The following is a 26418-nucleotide window of genomic DNA, read 5'->3' on the forward strand; positions in this document are numbered from 1 at the left end:
AATGTCAAGATCCTGAACAATTTCTAATTTTTTGTGCTGTTTTGGTTTTAGAATATTTGTCGAATCAATGACTCTATCAATTTGACCGGTAGGTTTATGCCATTGATTTTGGACTTGCCAAGAAATAGAGACTCCTCAACTCATCAGCATATCCCATATAGGTAAGCTGTCTTCAATAATGATACCTTCAAAACATGGATCTTCAGTATGTATTTAGGCTCTCATTGTTGACTTCTTTGTAAAATTTCTATGATATATTCAAATCCATATTGTATTTTGATCAGCATAATTCAGCTATATTATACTGTTGAATGCAGAGAAAATAAAAATTTGACTGGAACAGCCAGATATGCAAGCATGGATACGCATCTCGGCATTGGTATGCATGTGGTCTTATGACATATCACTTACTCTTTTGACATTTGAGATTAAAAAAAATGATATCTGACGAAGTGTTGCTTTCATGTCTGATTTTGCTCCACTGCTTTGACCAATCATAGAACAAAGTCGCAGGGATAATGTTAAGTTGTTGTATACATGGATGGTTTTTTTGGGATGTTCATTTATTAGTTGTTATTCTGTCGAAATTTTTGCTAAACAAGTGTACTTAATTATTTTCAGGCTGATTTGGAACGAGTGTACGATGAGACAATGCGTTATGGAAGTGACGAAAGCACGGCCAACTCAACTGCGATAGAAAAAGTGCTCGAAAAAAGCAAAGGGCTTGAAATTAAGATTGCAACCACCACAAAGAGTTCAAAGTCGAGATTTTCTACAATTCCGCCGGAAGTGCAAATGGAAATGAATTCAATGAAAGAGCAAATGCAACTTAAAGATGAAAAAATGGAAAGATTGGAAGCGGAATTGAAAGAAACCCGAGAAATTGTGAACACCTTGGTCGGCCGTTTTGGTTTTTGAACTTTGTTTAGTTTTTGAATTAAAGTTTGAAACACTACATTATATGCTTTTAAGTTTTTATGTACTTTTTTAATTTATGTTTTGTGCTACCTTGATATTTAATCCGTATAATTGGTTTTAATATTTTTTTTTTGATTGAAGGTTTTAATATTTTTGATAAGTATTATTTTTTTTTTGTACAACTGCTGAATACATGTTGAATTTGTTAATTGAAAAAATAAATAAACCAGAATTTATATATATAAAAAAAAAAACTTGCGACTAAAATACAAAATAGTCGCTAACAGAAACTGTAGTAACTAGCGACGAATAAATAACACAAATCGTCGCAAATAACTCGTGGGTCTTACGACGAAAATGGCTATTAGTCGCAAATATTTTCGAAAATGTAGCGACGCAATCGTCACAAAACGTCGCTTTATGTAGCGACGAACATATAATTTGTCGCAACATGTTGCGACTTATTATTTGTTCGTCGCAACTGGGAAGCGACGAAAGTATAGGATCCGTCGCGATCATTAAAAAAACATTTTTTTTCAGAAAATACTAATTTGGCGACGATTGACGAAATTCGTCGCCAAACTTGGCGTCGAAAATGACTTTTCGTCGCAGACCTTGCGACGGGGAGTTTTGCGACGTGTTCTGTAGGGTTTGGCGACGAAAACAATTCGTCGCAAACATTAAAAAATCGTCGCCAAATGTACATTTTCGTCGCCACATTTCGTCGCCAGTCGACCATTTTGGCCTAGTGATTTTATTCGCATTTTTGAACAATTATCCTGCTCACATTGGCAGAAATCGTGTAATTTTTTCAATGGTAGTGAGTTGAAACTCAGGTGTCGGGTCTAGCAGTGGTAATAGTGGGGAAAATGAAGGATTCACAGAGCTATGTGGGTATGAAAAGGAAAGCCTGTGCTGAATTGGGTATTAAGTCTTTCGATATCATCCTTCCGGTTGATTACCAAAGTCCACGAATTGATATAAAAGATGAAAGGGTGCAATACAAACACATGAGAAAAATACAGATGCAAATAAAATGTACAGAGGGAGTGAAAAAAAGATGAAAGGGAGAATCCTTACCGTATCAATACAAACACATGAGAAAAATATACAGATGCAAATAAAATGTACAGAGGGAGTGAAAAAGTTACTGTTGTGGAAAGCGTTGGAAATACTATTCTTGCCTACAATGCAAATAAATAAAGTAGATCATTAACAATAACTTAAACTTAACTTAATCAACATGTAACTAAATGTAAGTACTTACCATTGAAACTTTTTACCATGCATAATTGCAAAACAATAATGATAGGGCTATCCGATCTGTCATTGATCAAATGTGTGGACAGTTCCTCAGCATAGTAGTCCCATAGAGCACATTTAAGTTTGTTGCCACTGGAAATAACAATTGAAAAAATAAGAAACATAAATAAATATAAACAATAATAAATTAAACAACGCATACTTACGATAAGTCTTGAAGGCCGACTTCCAACAGCTTGTGGCTCCGCCCATTTTTGCTTAGTTCTCTCAAAGCTCCCTTTCAATAACATGTCCAATAACATCTAAAAGGAAATAATTGTTATACAAAAAAAAAAATTTGGTATAGATTAATGGAACACATAATTTAACAAAATGAAATTACCTAAAAGCCATGTATCATCCCCGTCATTAATGATATCACGGAAATCCGTAAAATTAAAAGTGACAACAGGAATATTTTCAGCAAGGAAATCAGTTACTCGAGTAGTGCTAATAAACACAATCTTGTGAGTATGGCGAGTTTATCTGAATTTTGGATCGCTTGGAGCCACCATAAAATTTTGAAATATGTAGGTATTACCTTCATTCACAATAAGTTCAAACTTTTTCAAGTGATTACGTTTTATAGAAGCATGGATCTTGTCACCCTAAAAAAAAATAGAAATTATATCAAAATATTGTTTTAACCATTAGCGAAAAAACTCGAATTTAATTGAACGCGAATCTTGCTTTGCGAGGAGAGTTATTTTAAAAAAACGTTGAAATTAGTGGAAGAGCTTTTTCGGGTTTCGGGTTTTTCTGTTTTGTTGCACCACTGATTTTATCAAAATTTTATTCTCTTCCTGGGATAAGCTCTTTTCCGACCATGGATTGTAGCATATTCCAAACTCCAATCCGAAGAAGTTAGTAAAGACTTGAAACACACAAAATCGAAAGACTCGTCGATGTATTCACGGGGTGGCGGGGGTGGGGGTTTATTTTTGTGGGCAAGTGGAAGAATATAGTTTGGCTTTCAAGGTGGCCAGGTTGTGCTCGTAGGAGGCACAGTCATAGGAATGTGGGGGAGAGAGGAATGAAGGTTTAGGTGGTGGAGAGCAGAGAGAACATCGTGAGAGAGAAATTGTGGGTATAATGAGATTTAAACAATTTTGTTTCGGTTTATGTTAATTGTAGAAACTTGGACTTCTCCTAAAAACTTTGATTCGTTCTTTGTTCTTATGAACATTATTGCCCCGCACTGGTGCTCAAGGTTATTGTCTTCCAAGATACAACGACCTTATTTTGATAATGTATCACTACATATATCAAAATCTACGAACCCCCAAACATGCTTTTGAACTCTTAATTATATGAATACGGAAGAAATATTCACAAATAATATTTTTGGGGTAAAGAAAAAAGAACTATAATGAACAAACACGGAATGGAGTGAAAACGAATGGTTAATTCAAATGGTGGCTTGTAGGATCTATTTATAGATTATCAATAGTTGAGGCAACAATCACAACTCTTAAGGAAAATAATAATTCATGAAAGCTCTATATTCTTTTCATATAAACTAAACACCTCCATGTTTTAATGGTGACTTTTCACCTATTATTTTCCATAATTAAATACTTTAAGTTAATAATTAATTTTCTCATTCACCAACAAATAATTTTGAGAAAATAAATTAAATTCACTTATATTTAACTCAAACAACAAAAATACCGACAGTTTTTTCCTATGTTTCCCTAAATTTTCCCATTTGTCTCAAGAATGGAAATAATCAGCAAAATTTGGCTTCCCATGTAAGTTGTAACACCATTAAGCATTTTCAGCTCCTCCATGGCACCAGATGCAGGATCAAACAAATCATCTGAACCGCTAATTAATAATGTAACTGCAGAATAGTACTACAAGCTAGTCCTTTAATCTCAACCGATAATTTTCCACCTTGCCGAACCATGAATACGCGTCGAATTCAGGATTTTTGCCAAGGGTGTTCGAAATTAAATATAGTGAAAAATATAATGGTTGGCTAATAGTTTACGGGGGTTCGGGGGCAGCGCCCACAAATTTTTTTTTTGAATACTGTATACATTGAATAATAAAAAATCTTTAAAATTTTTAAATTTAAAGGGATTATTTTACCATTTTTGGGCAAATTTAGAAAATATTTAGACATAAAATTGGTGAAAATATTAAAGGAGCCTTAAACATATTAAAGTTAGTGACAAACTGTACATTTCATTAGCAGATTTTGAATTTTCAAAAAGAAAAAAAAAACCCACATAGTTGTAAATTTAGAAAAAAAATTGAAATAATACATATATTATATACAATATTTAGAATTTTGGAATAATTTGTATTATATTTAATATTAAAGAAATGGTAAATAAATTAAAGTTACAAATAGCAAAATATATGTTATATAAGGAGATTTTTTTTAAATACTAAAAAATATCCACATATTCAAAACAATTGAAATATTGTATGTAATGGGAAAATTAGGAATAAAAAAGATTTTGAATTTTCAAAAAAAAAAAAAACCCACATAGTTGTAAATTTAGAAAAAAAATTGAAATAATACATATATTATATACAATATTTAGAATTTTGGAATAATTTGTATTATATTTAATATTAAAGAAATGGTAAATAAATTAAAGTTACAAATAGCAAAATATATGTTATATAAGGAGATTTTTTTAAATACTAAAAAATACCCACATATTCAAAACAATTGAAATATTGTATGTAATGGGAAAATTAGGAATAAAAAAGAAAAAGTAATAGAGAGGTGTTCGGATTCTCGGTGTCTAACCATGCACCTCTGCAGAATGGTATAAAGCATTTAACCAGTTCAGCTACAGCATTGCATTGGCTAGGTTTTACATTTGAAGTTATATATTACTAAATATATAGGAAATACATTTTTTTTTAAATTAAGGGTGTGCAGTAGCACACCCTTGGACCACACTAGATACGCCACTGCGCGTTGGATCATATTATTCATCACTTGATTGCGAAGTTCTTGGATTAAATCTAGCTAGCCTTAGAGGAATGATTATGGCAAGTAGAATAGCATATAGTTCCATTTGCTGGAGAAATTTGGTGCGGGGACACAATCTAGTGAAGGCCCTATAAATGAAGCAAATTTAGTAGTTACTATCATGAGTTTATTGCAAATACTACGCGCCTCTTCAATCGTCGGTTCAAGTGTGCCTTGATCGGTGTCGGTTTCCTGTGCTGCGTACCTATTGTGATGGTATCGTGTCGGTTAAAAGTGCCCCGTTTCGTCTTGCGTTGCATTCTTTTCAAAGCTGCGGCGTGGGATGGACCATGAAGCATCCGTCGTGTTCCACATCACGTTACTGTCCCCGGGTTGTTGGCGCACGGCGGCACGCTCGATCTCTCGGATGCGGAAAATTGAGTGGGTACGAGGCGTTGGCCCTCTATTTACCCCAAGAAAATGCGTTTCACGCTCTATGCGAACGACGACCGTCGCCGTCGCGATCGAGTCCTTGCGGCTTGCATCGCGCGGTGCCGATGTCGGTAAAAAATGCTACCTGGTTGATCCCGTGTTAAATCTAATTGACAAATTAATACTTCCTCTGAAAAAAAAAGTCACCAACACCCCCTTGTGGACGCCTCTACAAATAGGGTCAACAGCGTACACTTCACGGTTGTAACTTAGTAGTCAGTAGTGGGTCCCACAACAAAAATTTCTTTCACCATATTTTTCGTTTATTTATTTATTTACTTTTTTTACTTTTCATGCAGAAAAATAGCTGAGAGCATTGATTTATGATCACTTGAACAAGTTAGATCTCTTCGTATGAGTGACTCTTGTGCATTAAATCTATGTGGGATTGCATGTGGAAGGTTTGATTTATTCTACGAGCTCAATTTTAGAAGCCCTTGGTAATATTTTCTAAAACTATTCCAATTTCTAAAAATGTTCGATAAATTAGTGAAGTTGGGCCCCGTTTATTCAGGGATGTATAACTGAAGCTGGTGGACTCGTATTTGATCCGTAGATATCAATTCCTCAAAAAAAAAAAAAAAAAAAAAGGTTCATCTCATTCTTATTTTGCAAAAGGACCCTTGAAAAAGAAGTTGAAATATAAGTAATTAACTGCTCAAGAAGGGTTTATTGCTAATTTTAATATCACGGGGAGTCTTTTAGCAATTCAATATAACACAGCGGTACTAAATTCATAAATATACCTTCCAATAAGTTAATTTTTTCGGATTAAAATTATGATTGTTTTATTGTGACAGATCGGGTAAGGAATTTGATATTACATCTCAGCGAATAGCAGCTTCAAATCCTCTTGTGAAGGATGCGTTCATCGAGGCGTTGCAAAAATCGGAATGAGGAATTGTCGGTGAGAAATAAAACGAGCTTCTAACCAGTTAAGTTTTCTTGTTATCTTCCGAAAAGCATTATTAATAATCGAAGCTTTCTGTTTTTATTTTACTGGTTCTCATTCTTGGCTGATGCCTACATCTTATTATCTCTTAATGTTTGTAAACTATATTATGATTATTTTTCCCAATATAAAATTTCTTTTAATTTATCAAAAATTATGCTGCATATACATATTAAATACTTACATTTTATTATCTCTTAGAGGTAATATATTTGTTTTTTTCCTAGACGGATTATCATTAAAATTTGATATATATATATATATATATATATATATATATATATATATATATATATATATATATATATATATATATATATATATATATATATATATATATATATATGAGAAATTAAACAATGAAACAGGTGCGATCAAGAAAAAAACAAATTCTTGATTAATTTCAAACATAATTGCTTTACAGTAGAGACTCGAACCCGATAATAATGGTCGCATTGAATAAATCGAAAAAAGGACAAGAACTATTTCTCCCAACTCCATTCAAAATCCTTCAACGTAATGTCATCGGTATCGAAAACGAACTCTATATTATCTCTCTTATTTTTTCTTTTTTTTTTGATGATTTATTATATTTTTTACATTATTATTTTGCAATTCTTGAAATTATAATTTGGTCCTATAAGTTTAGGTTATTCATAATTTAACCAACAAGTTTTTTGGTTTTTATATAAAAGGGTGTTTATGACATTTCACCCTAAAAATAACCATAAAAAGTCGCACAACCCGCGAGTGAGTGATACGATTTGCCTCCAGGGGTCTCGATGCCCTGACTTTGTTAACAAAAAGGGGTGTTGCTAAGTTTTTTTTTACAGGGGCATTTGCGAATTAGAAATAACACATGGGTAGTATTTGCAATTAACTCTTACTATAATAGTAGTACTTCTATTGTATATAATAAGAAAAGTTTGCGGTAATTGAAAGAATTGAATGCTTCAATTCGTGATATAATGAAATTGTATAAATTTAACACACTCGAGGTGACTCAAAAGTTAGTTCGAATCGCGGAATATTTTGAGAGGCACAATAATTATTAGGGGTAATATGCTATGAGCCCCTCATACGAAACCTAATTTGAACTAAATGACAAATCTAAATCCAATTTTTTAATTAAATCCTTAGATTGAAATAATATATGACCCACATCCTTATATTTTTTTTTAATCCCTATATTGCCCTTATACCCTAAATCTTATAACCCACTTATTCACGTTTTTATCAGATCTATTTTTCTCCGTTATTCTTCTTCTCTCTCGGGTTCTCTCGCTCTCGGCTCTCTCTGTCTCTGCTCTCTCTTCTCGCTATCTCTCTGGCTCTCGCTCTCGATTTATTTTTCTCGACCTCAAGCTATATCTCTCGCCACAACTCCATCCCATGATTTGAGAGGAAGCGGTGGCTATAACCATGAAATGGACTATGGCGTTGCTGGAGGCGGTAGGGAGGGATGGTGATGGCGACGGCGGCGGCTCTGGGGAGGCGCTGGTGGTGAGCGGCGCCGGTCATGAGGATGGGCTCGTTGGGCGGCGATGCTTAGGGCTGAGGGGATGGTGTCAGTGGTGCTCGTCGTTAGGGGGGTTATGGCAGCGTGGGTGTAGCGGCGTGGTGATGTTGGTGTCGCAGATCTAGGGTTTGGTGGAGGAGATCTACGGTTTGGTGGGGCGGATCTAAGATTTTTCGATTTCATGTCTATAGATGTCTATGAGTATCTATGGGTGTCTATGGTATCTGACGGCTAGGGTTCAAAGGAGGAATTAGGGTTTTAAGAATATGTGACTACGGATTACTATAGGTTCCTATGGTGTTCTACGGGTTTCTATAGAAGACTACGGCCGAAAAAAATTAAAAAATCATAATTTTCAATATTATGTAGAAAAAAAAGGAAAAAATACGAAAATACAAAAAAAAATGTTCTACGAAAAAAATAATAATAAAAATGCTAGATGCGAAAAAAATCAAAATGTTAAATGTAGAATGAAAAAAATGATAAATTCAGATTAAATATTACTTGATGCATATTTCATTTTTTGTATGTGGGGGCATTATTGGAATGAAATTTATAAAGGATGTGAAGCTAATGTTTAGTTAGACTTGTCATTTAGTTCTAATATGTTTTCTCACCAGGGACAAAAAAAAATGTTCTACGAAAAAAATAATAATAAAAATGCTAGATGCGAAAAAAATCAAAATGTTAAATGTAGAATGAAAAAAATGATAAATTCAGATTAAATATTACTTGATGCATATTTCATTTTTTGTATGTGGGGGCATTATTGGAATGAAATTTATAAAGGATGTGAAGCTAATGTTTAGTTAGACTTGTCATTTAGTTCTAATATGTTTTCTCACCAGGGACCTATATCTTAAAGCCCCTAATTATTATAAGACGAGATACTAAGTTCGTTGTTCAACCACTCAACTTGGTGGATGATATGGATGTAGATGTTAACCAAATTGTAGAAGAAATGGTCGATAAAGAGGTAAAAATTAGCATAACTGAGATTCTTGATGCAGGAGTACACGCACGCTCACCTTCCTAGTAATATCAAAAAGATATATATTGAAGCTTAGCTATTTTGAAGCTCGTCACATTTTTTTGGGAAGCAAATGGTAGTATATTGAACTTTGTACTCATTCATTGATCAGTTTCTTCATGAAATTCAAGTTTTCTTCACAATAATAAATATATTAAAGATCACACACTAATTATCCCGAGCAAAATAATTTCGAAAACAACTTACCAAAATGAAATAAGTCAATTAACATCGAACACAGATCACCAGCAAAAAAATAGAATTTCTTACGGTAAAAACAGAAGAAGAAAAAGAAGAAGAATTGTATTACAATCTTTTATTCCACTAATTCTCAAAAGCTATCACTCCGTCGTATGGAGTCGCCCTGTGCCTTTTTGCCGTTTTAGGCTATCTTTAGTAATTTTATATAAATATAGTAGAAGAATAAATAAAAAATTCGTAATTTTCAAAAATTAAAAAAAGGGCAAATGGCAAAAAGACCCATCACATGGGACTTAAATGCATTTTAGTCCACAAAAAAAATAGTCTCTCAATTAAACCCATCCCCATGTCTTTAGTCTAAAATACCCTCAATAATATAATTCTTAACAATTCCACCCATTATGCTCTAACTTCCTTAATATTACACATTGACCCCGGATTTAAACAAATATATCACATTAACCCCCAAAACTTTTTTTTTTTCAGAAAATAATTTTTTTTCTGAAATGTTTTTTTTCCGGCCAGATTCCGGCGTTGACTTTTTTTTTTTTTTTTTTTTTTTTTTTTGAATTGTTTTTTCTTAGAAAAAAAATACTTTAATTAATATTACTGTCTTGACTACTAAATTACTGTCTCTGGCAGTAATATTACTGTTTGGGACAGTAATATTATGAATATTATTTTTCCGAACAGTAATATTATTAATATTATTGTCTAAGACAGTTAAATTACTGTTGGAGACAGTAATTTAACATCCAACACAGTAATATTAATTAAAATAATTTTTTTTGTAAGGAAAAAAAAAAAAAAAAGTCAATTAACAGTTAAATTACTGTCTCCGACAGTTAAATAACTGCTGGAGACAGTAATTTAGCAACGAATACAGTAATATTAATTAAAAATATTTTTTTCAAGAATAAAAAAGTCAATTAACAGATAAATTACTGTCTCCGACAGTTAAATAACTGCTGGAGACAGTAATTTAGCAACGAATACAGTAATATTAATTAAAAATATTTTTTTTAAGAATAAAAAAGTCAATTAACAGTTAAATTACTGTCTCCGACAGTTAAATAACTGCTGGAGACAGTAATTTAGCAACGAATACAGTAATATTAATTAAAATATTTTTGAAGAAAAAAAAAAGTCAATTAACAGTTAAATTACTGTCTCCGACAGTTAAATAGCTGCCGGAGACAGTAATTTAGCAGCCAAGACAGTAAAATTAATTAAAATATTTTTTTTAAGAAAAAACAAAATTATTAAAAAAAAAAAAAAAAAAAAAAGTCAACGCCGGAGACCCGGCGGTCAACGGCCGTTGACCGGCCGGAAAAAAATTTCAGGAAAACAAAAATTCAAAAAAAAAAAAAAAAAAAAAAGTCAACGCCGGAATCTGGCCGGAAAAAAAATATTTCAGAAAAAAAATTTATTTTCTGAAAAAAAAAAAGTTTTGGGGGTTAATGTGATATATTTGTTTAAATCCGGGGTCAATGTGTAATATTTAAGAAGTAAGAGCATAATGGGTGGAATTGATAAGAATTAGGGTTAAAATTGGGGTCAAAATTGAAATTAGGGTTAAAATTGGTTAATTGATGAAATTGGGCTAAATTGGGGTGTAAATCATGAAATTGGAGTTGAATTGGGTTTCAATGAATTGGGGGTAATTTTGGTATATATAAAGGAATTTTCCTTATTTGCAAATAAGTTTGAATGGGGTGGATTTTGGTATATTTCTTAGAAAAAAATAAGAAAAATCACATTCTATCCACGGGGATATTTAGGCCTCGTTTGATAGAATTAAGTACTGAACGCTGAATGTTGGATAAATATCTGAATGGCCAAGAGCTGTGTCTGAATGCTGAATGCTGAACAATTAAGGCTTTGTTTGACAGAATTAAGCACTGAACACTGAATGCTGAATACAGTACTGAATGGTTAGGATCAGTATTCGAATGCTGAATGTTGAACGTTTAAGTTTGTTTGATACTTAAAAATATATTATTTCTGAATGATATAATTTTACTATATTAACCACATAATAGTTGAATATAAAATGTATTTACAAATAAAACTATCAATTATATATAAACATAAAGTTATAACTACGACCTTTTTAATTGTTATTTTTTATATTTCTTTAGATAAAAATAAATATTATAAATCTAATTTTTTTTTTCTCAAAAATATATAAAAGTAAAAGGTACATTTTAAATTTTCACTAAAATACCTAGTCGACTAAAATAAAGTGAGAAAATTAAATTATGAAATAGAATAAGAAGTTTTAAAAAAAATATGCCTAACAATGAAGGAACCATCCATTGTTATCAAACATAATACGGTAGTCATGTACTAAAGTTAAAATTAGTTGAAGATAAAAAAAAAATAGTAAATTATATTGAGAACAGAATCCCAAGGTCCAACCACACATACTAATTTCAGTATATATAAAATTTGAAAATAAAAGTAAATGCTTATTCAAAATAAAATAAAATAAAAAAGTTAGTGGTTTTCTTCTTCTTTTTTAGAGAATATAATATTATATGTTTTTGTAGGGATAAATTGGTCTACGTGATGTTCAGCTTTACCTCTGGATGATTCAGCCAAATATTTTGGACTGATTCGGTAAGCACTTAACCACTTTATTCAGAAGCACACACCAAACACGCTTAATAAGGTGAGCACTGACCGAGTAAGAGATTAACATTATTCAGAGCCCATTCAGAGCTTATCAAACATGCCCTAAGTTCATTTGAAAACTGAATGTCAATAATGTCTGAATACTATTATTTTCCTGTTATACCCTTATGTTGCATAAGTTGAAACATTAGTTGTTAATTAAATTTAATTAGCGTATATGACTAAACACAACTTTTTAATATGACCTACTAAATTTATAAAATATAAAATTTTGATAGTCATTAAACATATGGATATAAAGTAATATATATTAAATATTTAGCATAAATAAAATATAAATTTTAAATTCAAACAACTAATAAAAATAAAGTTGCTAAAGCATAGAAATACATTAAAATTGAAATTAACCTAAACATTTAATTTGCTAAAATGAACATAATTTTTTTTAATAAATCCTTGAAAAAATTGTTGAACATACAAGTTCATTTACAAACAAAATAATACTCGAATAAAATTAGACTTGTAACTACAACCCTTATAATTATTGCATCATACTATTTTAGTGGAAGTACATAAGCATAAATTCAATTTTGATATTAAAGTTTTTAATTAAAAATATCAAATATATAAAGTGTCGTAGTATATTAGGAACTAAACCAACACATACAATTTAATATAATATATTTATTATTTAAAATGGAAAAATAAAAGATATGTAATAGTGGTGCAGTGGCCGGTGCAATATAAAATCTCCATAGGGATATATTCGTCCAAAATCCATTCAGTTTTGCCTCTGGATGAGTCACAATTTTTTTTATGAATCAATAAGCGCTAAACCACCCCATTCAGCTATCAACACCAAACACGCTTAATAATCTAGGCACTGACCGAATAAGTAATTTTTGCCAATCAGCGCTCATTCAGTGCTATCAAACACGCCCATGACAAGGGCACTTAATTAAAAGAGGGACATCCAACTTTTTTGTTTTTCAAATAAATCAAGCACATTCAAACTTATTTGCAAATAAAGAAAATCCATTTATATATACCAAAATTACCCTGAATTCATTGAAACCCAATTCAACTCCAATTTCATGATTTACACCCCAATTTAGCCCAATTTCATCAATTAACCAATTTTAACCATAATTTCAATTTTGACCCCAATTTTGACCCGCCACCACCGGAGACCGCCGGCCGCCGCCGATGACCGGCGTTGACTTGTTTTTTTTTTTTTTTTGAATTTTTTTTTTCCATGAATTTTTTTTCCGGCCTGTCAACTGCCGTTGACCGCCCGGTTTCCGGCTTTGACTCTTTTTTTTTTTTTTTTATAATTTTGTTTTTTCTTAAAAAAATATTTCAATTTATATTACTGTCTCCGGCAGTTATTTAACTGTCGGAGACAGTAATTTAACTGTTAATTGACTTTTTATTTTCTTCAAAAATATTTTAATTAATATTACTGTATCCGTTGCTAAATTACTGTCCCCAACAGTTATTTAACTGTCGGAGACAGTAATTTCACTGTTAATTGAATTTTTTATTCTTAAAAAAAATATTTTTAATTAATATTACTGTATTCGTTGCTAAATTACTGTCTCGAGCAGTTATTTAACTGTCGGAGACATTAATTTAACTGTTAATTGACTTTTTTTTTTTAAATTTTCTTAAAAAAAATTATTTTAATTAATATTATTGCCTTGGCTGCTAAATTACTGTCTCCAACAGTAATTTAACTATCTTAGACAATAATATTAATAATATTATTGTTCGGGCAAATAATATTCATTATATTACTGTCCCAAACAGTAATATTACTGTCTGAGACAGTAATTTAGTAGCCAAGACAGTAATATTAATTAATATATTTTTTTTTCTAAGAAAAACAAATTCAAAAAAAAAAAAAAAGTCAACGACGGAGACTGGCAGTCAACGGTGGTTGACCGGCCGGAAAACAATTTCAGGAAAAAAAAAAGTTTTCAAAAAAAAAAGAAAAAAAAATAAAGGTCAACGCCGGAATCTGGCCGGAAAAAAAAATTCAGAATTTTTTTTTTGGGGGGGTTAATGTGATATATTTGTTTAAATCCGGGGTCAATGTGTAATATTAAGAAAGTTAGAGCATAATGGATGGAATTGATAAGAATTATATTATGGAGGGTGTCTTGGACTAAAGACATGTGGATGGGTTTAATTGAGAGACTATTTTTTGTGGACTAAAATGCATTTAAGTCCCATGTGATGGGTCTTTTTGCCATTCGCCCTATTTAATATATTAATTTGTTTTTATATATTGACAAAACTCCGCAGCAAAGGAAGGTATTTCTTTGTGTTATAATGCAACTAGGGGTGAAAGTCGGATGGATCGGATCGGATCGAGCATTTTCGGAAAATTTCCAAAAACTTTCGGAAGTACAAAATCAATTCCACTTCTAATTCCAAAATATTCGGAATCTAAAAATTCATTCCAATTCCAAAAGGCTCGGAAATTTCGCAATTTCGAAAAAAAATCGAAAATCACATAACCTTTAAAGTTTCAAAACTTAGCTGAAAATTTTCTAAAATGTTCATAATTTTTCGAAAATTAAAATCATCCACGTCGATAAAATTAAAATTAATAACTACTAAATTTCAATTCAAATAAATAAATAAAAATAAACACAACATAATATCCTAAAACAATACTTATAGGTGATTTTTTTGGAAAAATAAGTATTATATAATAGTTATTATTTATAGGTGTATTTTTCGGAAAAAAAATGGAATTTTTCGGAATTAAATCGGATCGAAAATCGAAAATTCCAAATTCCAATTCCAATCCAAAAGAATCGGAAAATTTTGGAAATCAGAAATTTCGAAAATTGGAATGAAAAATGTTGTTCCAAAATCGGAACATTTTGGAACAGAACCGGAAGATATTGGAAATTCCGTTCCAACTTGCTCCCCTATATGTAACTGTTAGTTTTTTTTCTTTCTTTATTTATCACGTGAGTTTATAATCCTAATTCTCGGGTAATCTTATTTTGGCAACTAAACGCGCGAGTCCGTGGAGTATATACAAACGTACTTGATTTATCTTTTATCCTGAGGCTAATAGTTTATTCTATAACAGTTTTGTCTTTCCGACAACAGATTAAGGATCTGAATCTTCGGAAAATAAAATAGATAGTAAACAATGAAAATAACAAATCCCTCTCGAATAAAACATCGTGCTAATAACGTGTTACATAATAACTACTAGGATATAAGATAAATCAAGTATGTTTCTAGACATGGCCCTCGAGTAACCCTATTGTAATAGCCCGGATAGGATAACACGAATTGATGCTCCTCGACTATTTTCGCACGTTGGACGAAAAGGTGTTTAAAAACCTTCGTCACCACTCAAATTAGCAGACCATTTGATGTATATAGAGTTTGGTGAGCTTTCATTGTAAAGTTCATTTCTATGGAAATTTTATATTTCTGAAACAACAAGAAGTAACTCGGGTCGACCGGAAAATATTACGTTATTAGGGAGCTTTTTTATTACACCTTCCACGGTCTAATAACACAATCGAGTTTCATCAGATTATTAATCTTATTTTGGCAACCAAAAGAACATGTACTCATTAGAGTAACATATATAAAGCAGAAAATGAATAGATAGTTCAGTGAAAGGAACTAAATCGATGGGCCAACAAGATACTACGACTCAAGAATGAAAAGAATGCAATTTCATCGTTTCAGTTTGTTCATCCGAATATTACACAAGACTCGAGCACCCATATGATCATATCACCTAATTATATACCATATTACCACAATTAACGTCAAACAAAAAAAAAACGTGACTGCACGAACAAAGTAGCAACACACGCTTTAGACACGGACAGAAAACGCACGACCAATCATCCCCTTTGTCCACGTAGCAGCTTGTTTCAGATCTTCATCGTCCGACTGAAGGCACTCACCTATTAACTCTGTACAAAACTTACAATCTTTCAACAACATTTCTATGTTCGAACCAAGTGCATCCGCCAGGTCGCCCAAAACTTCCACCGATGCCTTTGTTACACCCTTATCCCTGGAAAAAACAAAAAAAAAACATAGTATTATACACATGACTAAAACTCGGAAATAAATAACATACATAAGAAAAAAAAAAACACGACGCATGAATTTGGGTTTGTTCCTATACACACCTCTGATTGTCTTTGGCAACCGATTCTATAAACCAAACGAGATGAGGGGCATAGGGTAACATTACTCGATCCTTCTTGGAAATGTTCTTAAACCCCTGAAGAATACCCGAATACGCTTCGAAAATACTGCGCTTTAGATTATTGCAATAGGCTACCATCTCCTTGTCAGTGATGTTGTCCACCTCAGCACACACTCGCGAAGCGCTTTCCATAATCGGCAAAGCACAAGTCACGTACTTATCAAAGTGTTCGCCAATCGCTAACGCAATGTCTCCAAAGCAGGAGAATACGAGAGGTATAATCGTCCGGTGCAGTTCAGCGTTGGATATATCCCTGATGAGATGAGTCATGATGACATCACAATACGGCAAGAACTTTTCGTCCAACGCGCGACAGATGTCGCCCACAACTCTGACTGTGATGGCACAAACCTCGTGCTCGTCGATATTCTGCAAGCCCGTCTCTATACACTTTATCAGCCCTTGCATGTACTTTTCGAACCCTAGCCCCGTTGCATACACCAGTGCACCAATTGCCAGCATGGCTTCTTGATCGACATTACAACTACCGCTACCAAACAAATTCAAGAAAACCAACACGATTCGGTCGGCTACCTGCACAACTACGGGCCTAGTTTCGATAGCGGCGCTTAGTTTTTGAATTACGACCTGAAGCACACCAAACAGACAGGCTCGTAACTCTTCCAGAATTACCCTGTCGTCGAAAGATACAACTTGAAGAAATAAAGTTTGTTCCAACTTAGATACGAAATCCGGGAGGAGTTTGGCAATGATACGGGATGTCTCCGAAAGGTTACAACACCTAACGACCATATTCAATGTTTCGTAAGCGCAAACTCTGAGTTCATAACAGTCAACACCAGCCGTTCTTTCAGCCATGAAAATCAAACCGTTCAATAGATCCGAAACGTAAGGCGTGAGTAGCGAAGAGTTCGGCTCGAATATCTCCAGGCATAGACGAAAAACTGTATCCAAAGTAGCTTCCTTCAGAGACGGGGGTGTATCTGCCAGGGTCATATTGGTAATTAACGATCCAACAAGTTCCGGCCATTCTTTTCCTGGAATCTCGATAGAAGCTATCTTAGCCACTACCTGAGAAGCTATATCACTAGCCTCGCTAATACAAGATCCAAGGGTGTGCAGAACATAGCTTTTTATACGGGATTTCGTAGAAACGTCGATTGCAGCCCATTTAAAATCCAGTAAGTTCTTGAGGAGAACGCCGGCGATTTTACGAGACTCGGTAGATTTCGCGTCATTCGAGAGCTCAACGGATAACGACAGCAAAATTACGGGTGGGTTTAGATCGACAAGCTGAGAGAAGAGAGTCATTGCATAGGTTCGAACTCGCGCATCTGGCGATTGAGCAGCCAGTAGGTACTCGGTAATCTCTAATGCCATTTTTTCTCTACAACACAAAACAACATGCAGATACTGAACCCTGTTACACGGCGGGATAAAGTTAGAAACAAATATACGAAAAAATCCAAATCTTGATTTCCCATCACATTAATCAAGGAAATTCACGAACGAGATTATACATACCATCTCCTACAAACAACAATTTCCTTTTGAAATTAATAAATAATAGCAATATACAGAAACAAATTAAAAAATCGTCAATAAAGTATCTTAATCACAAGAAACAGAAAGAAACAAATAAACTAAACATCGAAAATCAAATGCACATGTTAAAATCAAGTCGAAATGCTTGAACAAATCAACTGACATGCAAAGTAGATTTACCAATAATAGATAGATACAGAATTTCTTGAATGAAAGAGCAACCTGAAAAGTGAAAACAGCTTCGATTTCCTGGGTTATTCCGCTTCACCCCTCTCTCTCTCTCTCTCTCTCTCTCTCTCTCTCTATCTGAGAATCTCTGTCGCGATTAGGGTTTTGGAATTGGGGGAATACAGAGACTTCGAATGTGAGGGAGGGAAGAGTCGGTTTAAATCGAGTAGTATCTGTATCTCTATCAAATGGGTTTGGGGTTTAATATTGTGTGTAAATAATAAAGTGTAAATTCTATTTTCCACCCTTAACTTTGGCTCGGTATCACTTTATCCCTTTCAACTATCGGTTGCATCGATTTGCTCCCTAAACTTGAAAAATTGTCTCAATGTGACCCTTGCTGTTAGTTGTGAAACATTTGACCTTAACACCCGTCTGATCTAAACTCTGAAATTACAAAAACGCTACCTCTCTTAGAATAAATAATTATTAAAAAAACAACAACATAAAATAATAAAAAAATTAAGATAACGAGAAAACATAGTCCACGACGCCAAACATAATTTTTTTAATAATTATTTAAACTGGGAGTGTTTTTTTTTTGTAATTTTCATCAAACTATGTTAATATCAAATGTCTGAAAACTAACGGGGAGGGCCACATTAAGACAATTTTTCAAGTACAGTGGGCAAATCGAATCGTGCGTAGAAGGCAGGAAAGGGATATCGGGCCAAAGTACAAGGGGGAAGTGAAGTTTACCCAATAATAAAGGGTAAATTATGGCCAACCCTGAGCTAAGATCAAATTACGAAAAAATCTCTCATGTTTGAGTAATTACAACCACCCTTTTAACTATGAATTTTCTTACATAATTTTATGCAAAAATGCAGTTTCTGATGCACCACAATCTGATATTTACAAGCCAAGAGACACATCTTATGATCATCTTGTTTTAAAATGTGGAGCTTGAATGAGATAAAACGGGTAACAATTGAAGAATATTTCACATAATCTAGAAGATTCTATTAAATTTGACAACGCAATAATGGACATGTAAGAAGATTTATAATTTAGGAGTGGTTGTAATTTACCCAAACAAAAAGTTTTTTTTTTTTTTTCTGTAATTTAACCTTGCATCATATGATGGCCGTAATTTATTTGTTAATGCATATAGATTGTCGTTTATTTTTTATTCCTAAATAAATTGGTGTGTTCAGCTCAACTAACACGTTGAAGAACTTATCGGTTCTTATAGAATATAAAGTAATAGTTGACGATGTAGACTGAACGAGACGCACCATCATAATAATATCAGTAGCTTGAAAACTTTTAATTTCGATCGCATTAAACTCACGATCGTGCCAAAATTATTTTCCAATAAGTCGAATATACTAACTGGTTACACTCGAGGAATAAGAGTTAAAGTTGAATATGCTAACTGGTTACACTAAGACCAAAATGGGCGCTATTTGGTGCAGTCCGACGACTTGAAGCCGAGCTTGTGAGGGAGGGAAGAGTCGGTTTAAATCGAGTAGTATCTGTATCAAATGGGTTTGGGGTTTAATATTGTGTGTAAATATAAAGTGTAAATTCCACTTGTACTTTAGCTTCGTATCACTTTACCCCTTCTACTCTCGATTACATTAATTTGCCCCCCTAAAGTTGAAAATTTGTCTCAATGTGGCCCTCGCTATTAGTTGTCAGACATTTAACATTAACACCGTCTGTTCTAAGCTCTGAGATTACAGAAACGCCACATCTCCCAGTTTAAATATTTATTAAAAATAAATAAATAAACAAAAAAAGATAATAAAAAAATCATGGTTGAGTAATTACAATCACCCTCTTAACTATGAATCGTTTTACAAGTCCACCCTTATGATGTTAAATTCAATATAATCTTCTAGATTGTGTGGAATGGTCCCTAGTTTGTACTTGTTTTTGTGCAAAAATGAAGTTTCTGATGCACCACAATCTGATATTTACAAGTTAAGAGACACATCTTATGATCACCTTATTTCAAAACGTGGAGCTCGAATGAGATAAAACTGGTACGAGTTGGAGAAAATTCCATTAAATTTGACTACGCAAGAGTGGACATGTAAGAAGATTTATAATTTATGGGTGGTCGTAGTTACCCAAATAAAAGGGTTTATTTTGTAATTTAACCTTGTTTCAGATGGTGGCCGTAATTTATTTGTTAATGCATATAGATTGTCGTTTATTTTATTCCTAAATAAATTGGTGTTTTGAGTTCAATTAACACATTGAAGAACTTATCGGTTCTTATAGAATATAAGTAATAGTTGACGATGTAGACGGAACGAGACGCATCATCATAATAATACCAGTAGCTTGAAAACTTTTACTTTCCATCGCATTAAACTCAAGATCGTGCCAAAATTATTTTCCAATAAATCGAATATGCTAACTGGTTACACTCAAGGAATAAGAGTTAAAGTGATGAACCAGCCATGTAATGAATATAAACTTAGGTGGCACTATGACGACAACTTGCCATATTCGGTTTGAAACGCTTGCCATCTTGCAGTCTGACGACTTGAAGCCGAGCGGAATACCACAAACTCTATTGCATATTTTCATCTTTTACTATACTTTACTATATGTTTATACTAACAAGTTTAATACATGATAACATATACTGTACGTGTGCGCGATAACTAAAGGCTTAATTCTAATTTGCACCCTGAAATGTAGTTTTAAATAAAAAAAACCCTTATTTTAATGGTGTTGTGCCAAGTTCAAAAAAAAAAAAAGGAATTACTAAGCCATTTTCTTAAATAAAAACAACTTCAACCAATATTTTCATACAAACTATAGAAGCAATATGCCGATTAATTTAGTTCATGAGTACTAAAATGTGTATTTTATTTAGGGCTAATTTGATTTATCTCCCCTGTACTATTGGGAAACCTTCACTTACATCCCTTGTACTATCAAAACCTTCACTCACCCCCTTGAATTTTATCTTGTACCTATTATACCCTTCCTTAAACTAAATATCTCCATCTTTATTTCGAATAATAATTTTCTACAACTTCCATTATTATACATAATCATTTAATTGTTATTATTATTTTTTAATTTCAATTTATTTTTATTTTCGTCCAATTTTATACAATTTTCTTTATATCCTTAAAAGTAAAGTATATGAAGAAACCACAAAAACATTAAATTATTTTCTTTATTTTAAAGTTGAACATATAAATTAAATTTAAATTTCCATCAAATTAATTTATATTATTTTTTAGGGTTAATCTCAAAAAGGCCCATGACAAGGGCACTTAATTAAAAAAAGGGAGATCCAAATTTTTTGTCTTTCAAATATTTTCAGCTCATTCAAACTTATTTGTAAATAAGGAAAACCTTTTTATATATACCAAAATTACCCAAAATTCCTTGAAACCCAATTGAACTCCAATTTCATGATTTACACCCCAATTTCACCAATTAACCAATTTTGACCCTAATTCCAATTTTGACCCGCCACCACGGAGACCGCCGGTCTCCAGCGTTCACTTTTGTTTTTTTCTTTAACTTTTTTTTTTCTAATTTTTTTCCGTTAGGTCAACCGCCAATAACCGCCGGGTCTCCGGCATTGACTTTTATTTATTTATTTTTTAATTTTTTTTCTTAATTTTTTTTTAATTAATATTATTGTCTTGGCTGCTAAATTATTGTCTCTAGCAGCTATTTAACTATCGGATACAGTAATTTAACTATTAATTTAACCTTTTTTTCTTAAAAAAATATTTTAATTAATATTACTGTCTTGGCTGCTGAATTACTGTCTCCATCAGTTATTTAATTGTCGGAGACAGTAATTTAACTGTTAATGACTTTTTTTAATTAATATTATTGTTTTGGCTGCTAAATTAATGTCTCCAACAGTTATTTTACTGTCGGAGACATATAATTTAACTGTTAATTAATTTTTTTTTTAATTTTTTTTTCTTAAAAAAAATATTTTAATTAATATTAATGTCTGGGCTGCTAAATTACTGTCTCCAACAGTAATTTAACTGTCTGAGACAGTAATATTACTTTTTGGGACAGTAATATTATGAATATTATTTTTCCAACAGTTAAATAACTGCTGGAGACAGTAATTCAGCAGTCAAGGCAGTAATATTAATTAAAATATTTTCAAATTAGTGAATGTGATTTTCTTGAAAATTTATAAGAGTATTTTTCATTTTTTTAGGAAATATATTATTAAGAAATCAAATACAGCAATTGTATGTGTTTAGATGGCCGATGTTCCATGCCCGAGGTAACGCCTTGCCTGTCATATTTGCGAGCTCATTCCTCATGCCAAGCATTTGGTGACTTTCCCAATTAGCTTCCATTAATTCTGCCAATACATTTGAGAGCATCATCTTGTTTCAATACCAAAATCTCCGACTTGGGATCCGCCTTTTTTTTACTCCTTTGTTATACGTTGCTTTGATACGGTTCTTGCTTCTTTCCATTTTGAAATAAGCTTGCTCACGACGATTGTTGGGTGCTAAATACCCACACGCAAGTGCACGTATCGCAAACAAGTAGTAAAGTAGACTCGTGAGAGTCGGATGTCGATCCCACAGGGAATACGCAAATTATTTAATCCTAAGTACCAAATCTTAACAATTACGATTTTTATCCAGCCTACGCAGGGTTGTCAATTTAATTAACTAAATAAATTAAACTAATTAAGAAAGCAAGTAATCACAAGAAAATATCAATATAAAACGGATCTAAGATTTTATCTTCCCCCTATGCGATAATTCTTCACCCAATTAATCTCCTATCATGCAAGTTACGATTCTCGATTATTAACCCAAGACACGAAATTATTCATAACCAGCTGTCGCTGCGTTATAAGCCTATTATTCATAAAAGATTCACTATATGTCTATGCAAACCTAGTACAAATAAAGCATTAAATAACAAGTCTCGTAAACGGCTACCTAAGGTATTATCTGTATGTCTACGATAATACATGCAATCAACACACGCATTCGGTGAAAAACTACTCGAAGGCTCTTCTATCCCTGTTCTAATTATTAAAACGATCTGTCAATCAATTCTAACAATAACAACTAGCAACATAAATTAGCTACGTTCATGCGCTAAATAAGATCAAGATAGAAGAAATAATCGAAGAATTAAACTTGCATAAAAGTAGAAAAATAGGTTCGAATTACCACATAGGGTTCCAATAAAATCCTAGAATAAAAACTTAGCTACTCATGTTCGTAACGGAAAGCATAATAAAAATACGAGAATTCATAAAAATCAGAAAAGAAAAGGAAAAGGAAAACTAGGATGAAGAATCGTCAAGTCTTCGTCTTCGTTCTCTTCCTCCTTGATTGCTTGTAAAAAGATAAAAATAAAATTAAAGCTAAACGATAAAAAGGTAAAGGATCCAAGATAATCCTAATTGTGTGCTTGTGGCCTTTAAATAGGGTGCAAAAATATAATAGGGCGGGTTTCCTTGTGTAATTAAAATTCCTTCACTGCGCCTTCACGTCCACCCGGACGGCCGTGTGAGATTTGGAACTAAAATCCGCACGGCCGTGCGGTCTTTTAATTCTTCAGAAATCTGATTTTTTCACTTTTGGCCCACTTTTTCTCTGAATTTGCAGTTTTCACCCCAAAAGTTGCCAATTCTTCAATTTGCACCTAAAATACAAATATTAACCATTTTAAGCACCAATTATCGTTAAAACACACCAAAAGTTCCAATTAAACGGTACAATTAAGTGTATAAATATACACTTAGCACACCCCCAAACTTGAACTTTTGCTTGTCCTCAAGTAAAATCAAATAAAAGAGCACAAAACACGACTATACATCTCATTACATAGATCGATTGGTCAACTTCGTGTTTTCAGAACTTGCAATTATGATGATAATTCCTAGGTATTCGCAAGCTTAACATTCAACGGCACTTAGTCACTCATTATTACCAAAAACCACAAATCATACAATTGCTTCAAGTATCCAATATTTGCAAGTTAAAGAAAGAAAGAATTTATACTTACATGCATATATTTGACTCCAAATACTCACCAAATTATTCTACTCAACTAATATTGAACAATAAGCTCTTGGGATCATTGGGACTTTGTGGCTTTCAATTGTTAGGCTCTTTGGTCCGAGGTAGGTAATATGGGAATGTGTGGCTAATTTTCTTGAATTGAGGTGATTACGCCAAAATTTGAAAGATAGGCGTTTGAAACAATGAATTCACCTCTAGGGACTTTAATAACTCGATTCTTAAGAGTTCAAAAGTCTCCACTTTTGCTCTTAAGAGAAAGGATCGAGTTTTCAAAACAATTCAACTACTAGTCCTTATTTCTCCCTTCTAATCTCTTTTTTTTTTTTTTTTTCGAATTTAGATATATATATGTGTAGAATTGCACATATATTTTTCTGTTTTTTTTTTTTTTTTTTTTTTCCGAAGAAGAAGAAAGATCTTATAAAACATTTCGACCGAACTCCAAGGGATAATTATTCAACAATCTCCACTTTTCTACCTTCCACATATTGGCTAAAAGAAAGAACACCTTTTCTCTCCGAGGCTCGAATCAAGGTTCTAAGGATAAAAATTTAAAGGTAGGCTTGAAAGGCTCAAACGGTTCAAAGAAGGCCCAAATCATATCCCAAATCACTTACTACCCAACACTTCGTTTCATAAATGTCCTAATGTGAGATTTAAAACCGAATAAAGCATGATTTAGCACAAATAAATTCCAAATTTAAAATGCAAAACATTCAACCAAAGCAATGCAAAAGGTGTGATTCCTAGCAATAATTTACTTCTACGTTCCGTTGAATCGAAAGCTAAACAAATACTAACTCCTTATCACATAAAGCAAGTAATCTCATCATCAAACATTGACCATCTCCCATCATCATAGTTCATCGATGTATCGAAATTTATTTATTTTTTATTTTTTTTTTTAAATAATAAAAACGGCAACTAAAACAAAAACTAAAGCATGCAAAATAAAAAAAATTAAAGCACAAATAAAGCGCACATAAAATAAAACAAGTAGTTAACCACCCCCAAACTGAAAATTCACATTGCCCTCAATGTGATTCGCCCGGAGTTTAAGGATAGAAAACACCTGTTTTTAAGCGTCGGGACCATCGTCGGGTTGTTGGAATTTGATCGGTTTTCTTGCCCTTCCCTTTGCTCTTTGAAGTGCCTTCGCCTTGTGAGGTGCCCTCCCCGTCACGTCCTCGTTTCCCCACTACTTGAGAATGTGTGTAGAAGGGATTAGGAGTGGATTGATGTGCAAAATTTCCCCCAAACTTGACTTGGGCAATTCGTCGAACACCTTGTGGGCGTTTTTGGTTGAATGATTTTTGGAGAAATTTGTACCTTTCTTGAACCCTCCCTGCACAAATCAGCAACAAACAACCGAGATAAGCAACAATATGTGTGTAGTTGGTGAATTTTCGGTGAAATTGTTCAAGAAAGCCAAAATTTTTTAAAAGAGGGGGTTAGGGTTCGAATTATGAGAGAAGTGGGGATTGGAATTGTTAAAATTGGGGTTTGGAAAACCCCTATTTAATATGCCCGAATTTTTTTTTTTTTTTTTTTTTTTTTTTTTTCGCACGGCCGTGCGGAATTTTGGCCTTAAATCTGCACGGCCGTGCCATTTTGCATATTTGGGCAGTAGTTGTTTCAATTTTTGGACGGCCGTGCGAGATTTAAGGGAAAAATCCGCACGGCCGTCCCATTTCTGGATTTTATACAGTAGCATCCCCGAAATTCACACGGCCGTGTGAAATTCCTCCCTTTTTCTTGCACGTCCGTGTGAATAATTGCATTTAGGTCCCTGCAAAATAAAAACTTCTTATTAGTACCCCCGAAACTTTTTTTTTTTTTTTTTTTTTTTTTTAAATGACATAAAGGCAAAACTAAAAATTTAAAGTGACAAAAAATAAAATAAAAAAAACGAAAGCTCGGGTTGCCTCCCGAGAAGCGCTAAGTTTACAGTCTTCAGCCGGACTTTGTCTGCTTCTCTGTTCAAGCTAACGTGACCGAAGTCACTTGGCGATTGAATTCCTGTCCCCAATAATGCTCGTTTGGATTTTTAGGTGGCCACATCCTCTTTGCACGTTCATCACCGTTGGCACCCCAACTCTGTTGACTATCTCTCGGAGGAGTTGAAATTGAGTTCGCACAATAAAATTGCTCCGTTCGACTACCGTTTCCGCCACCATCTCCTGCACTCAAAGATCCTTTCCCATGGTCTAAGATCAAAACGTCAAAATCGTCATGATTTGTAAAATCCACAAGATCAATAGCATAACAATCATTATCATCACATGGATTTTTATTAGCGCTAAAAACGTTAAATTTGACCGTTTGATCATGCACTGTCATTGAAAGATCACCACTAGCACAATCAATTAGAGTTTTCGATGTGGCTAAAAACGGTCTTCCTAAAATAAGAGGTATCTCCCTATCTTCATCTA

At 33.0% G+C, this 26418-nt stretch overlaps 1 protein-coding gene and 1 long non-coding RNA gene across 2 annotated transcripts; one reads left to right on the forward strand and one right to left on the reverse strand.

Moving 5' to 3' along the window:
* The first annotated feature begins 26 nt into the window (after window positions 1-26).
* LOC105952514 (uncharacterized) lies at window positions 27-1051 on the forward strand. Its single transcript, XR_016031131.1, has 3 exons — window positions 27-161; window positions 318-379; window positions 622-1051. It is a non-coding gene; the product is annotated as an uncharacterized LOC105952514 (long non-coding RNA).
* A 14596-nt stretch (window positions 1052-15647) lies between these two features.
* Window positions 15648-17649, reverse strand: LOC105976971 (importin subunit beta-1). Its single transcript, XM_013002239.2, has 2 exons — window positions 16168-17649; window positions 15648-16049 (listed from the first exon to the last, which is right to left on the reverse strand). Exons 1-2 carry the CDS (start codon window positions 17586-17588, stop codon window positions 15845-15847), a joined length of 1626 nt encoding a protein of 541 aa, XP_012857693.2. The 5' UTR covers window positions 17589-17649; the 3' UTR covers window positions 15648-15844.
* Window positions 17650-26418: the final 8769 nt, after the last annotated feature.

This window comes from Erythranthe guttata, chromosome 5, assembly GCF_056151865.1.
Source record: "Erythranthe guttata isolate IM_541 chromosome 5, IM_541, whole genome shotgun sequence".
Lineage (NCBI taxonomy): Eukaryota > Viridiplantae > Streptophyta > Magnoliopsida > Lamiales > Phrymaceae > Erythranthe > Erythranthe guttata.

Bases quoted from the DNA above. Each gene is read 5' to 3' on its own strand.
- LOC105976971 (XM_013002239.2), bottom strand. From the start codon at position 17,588: ATGGCATTAGAGATTACCGAGTACCTACTGGCTGCTCAATCGCCAGAT. The intron at 16,050-16,167 runs GTGTGTATAGGA...TGTTTTTTCCAG, and splicing joins GTTGCCAAAGACAATCAGAG to GGATAAGGGTGTAACAAAGG.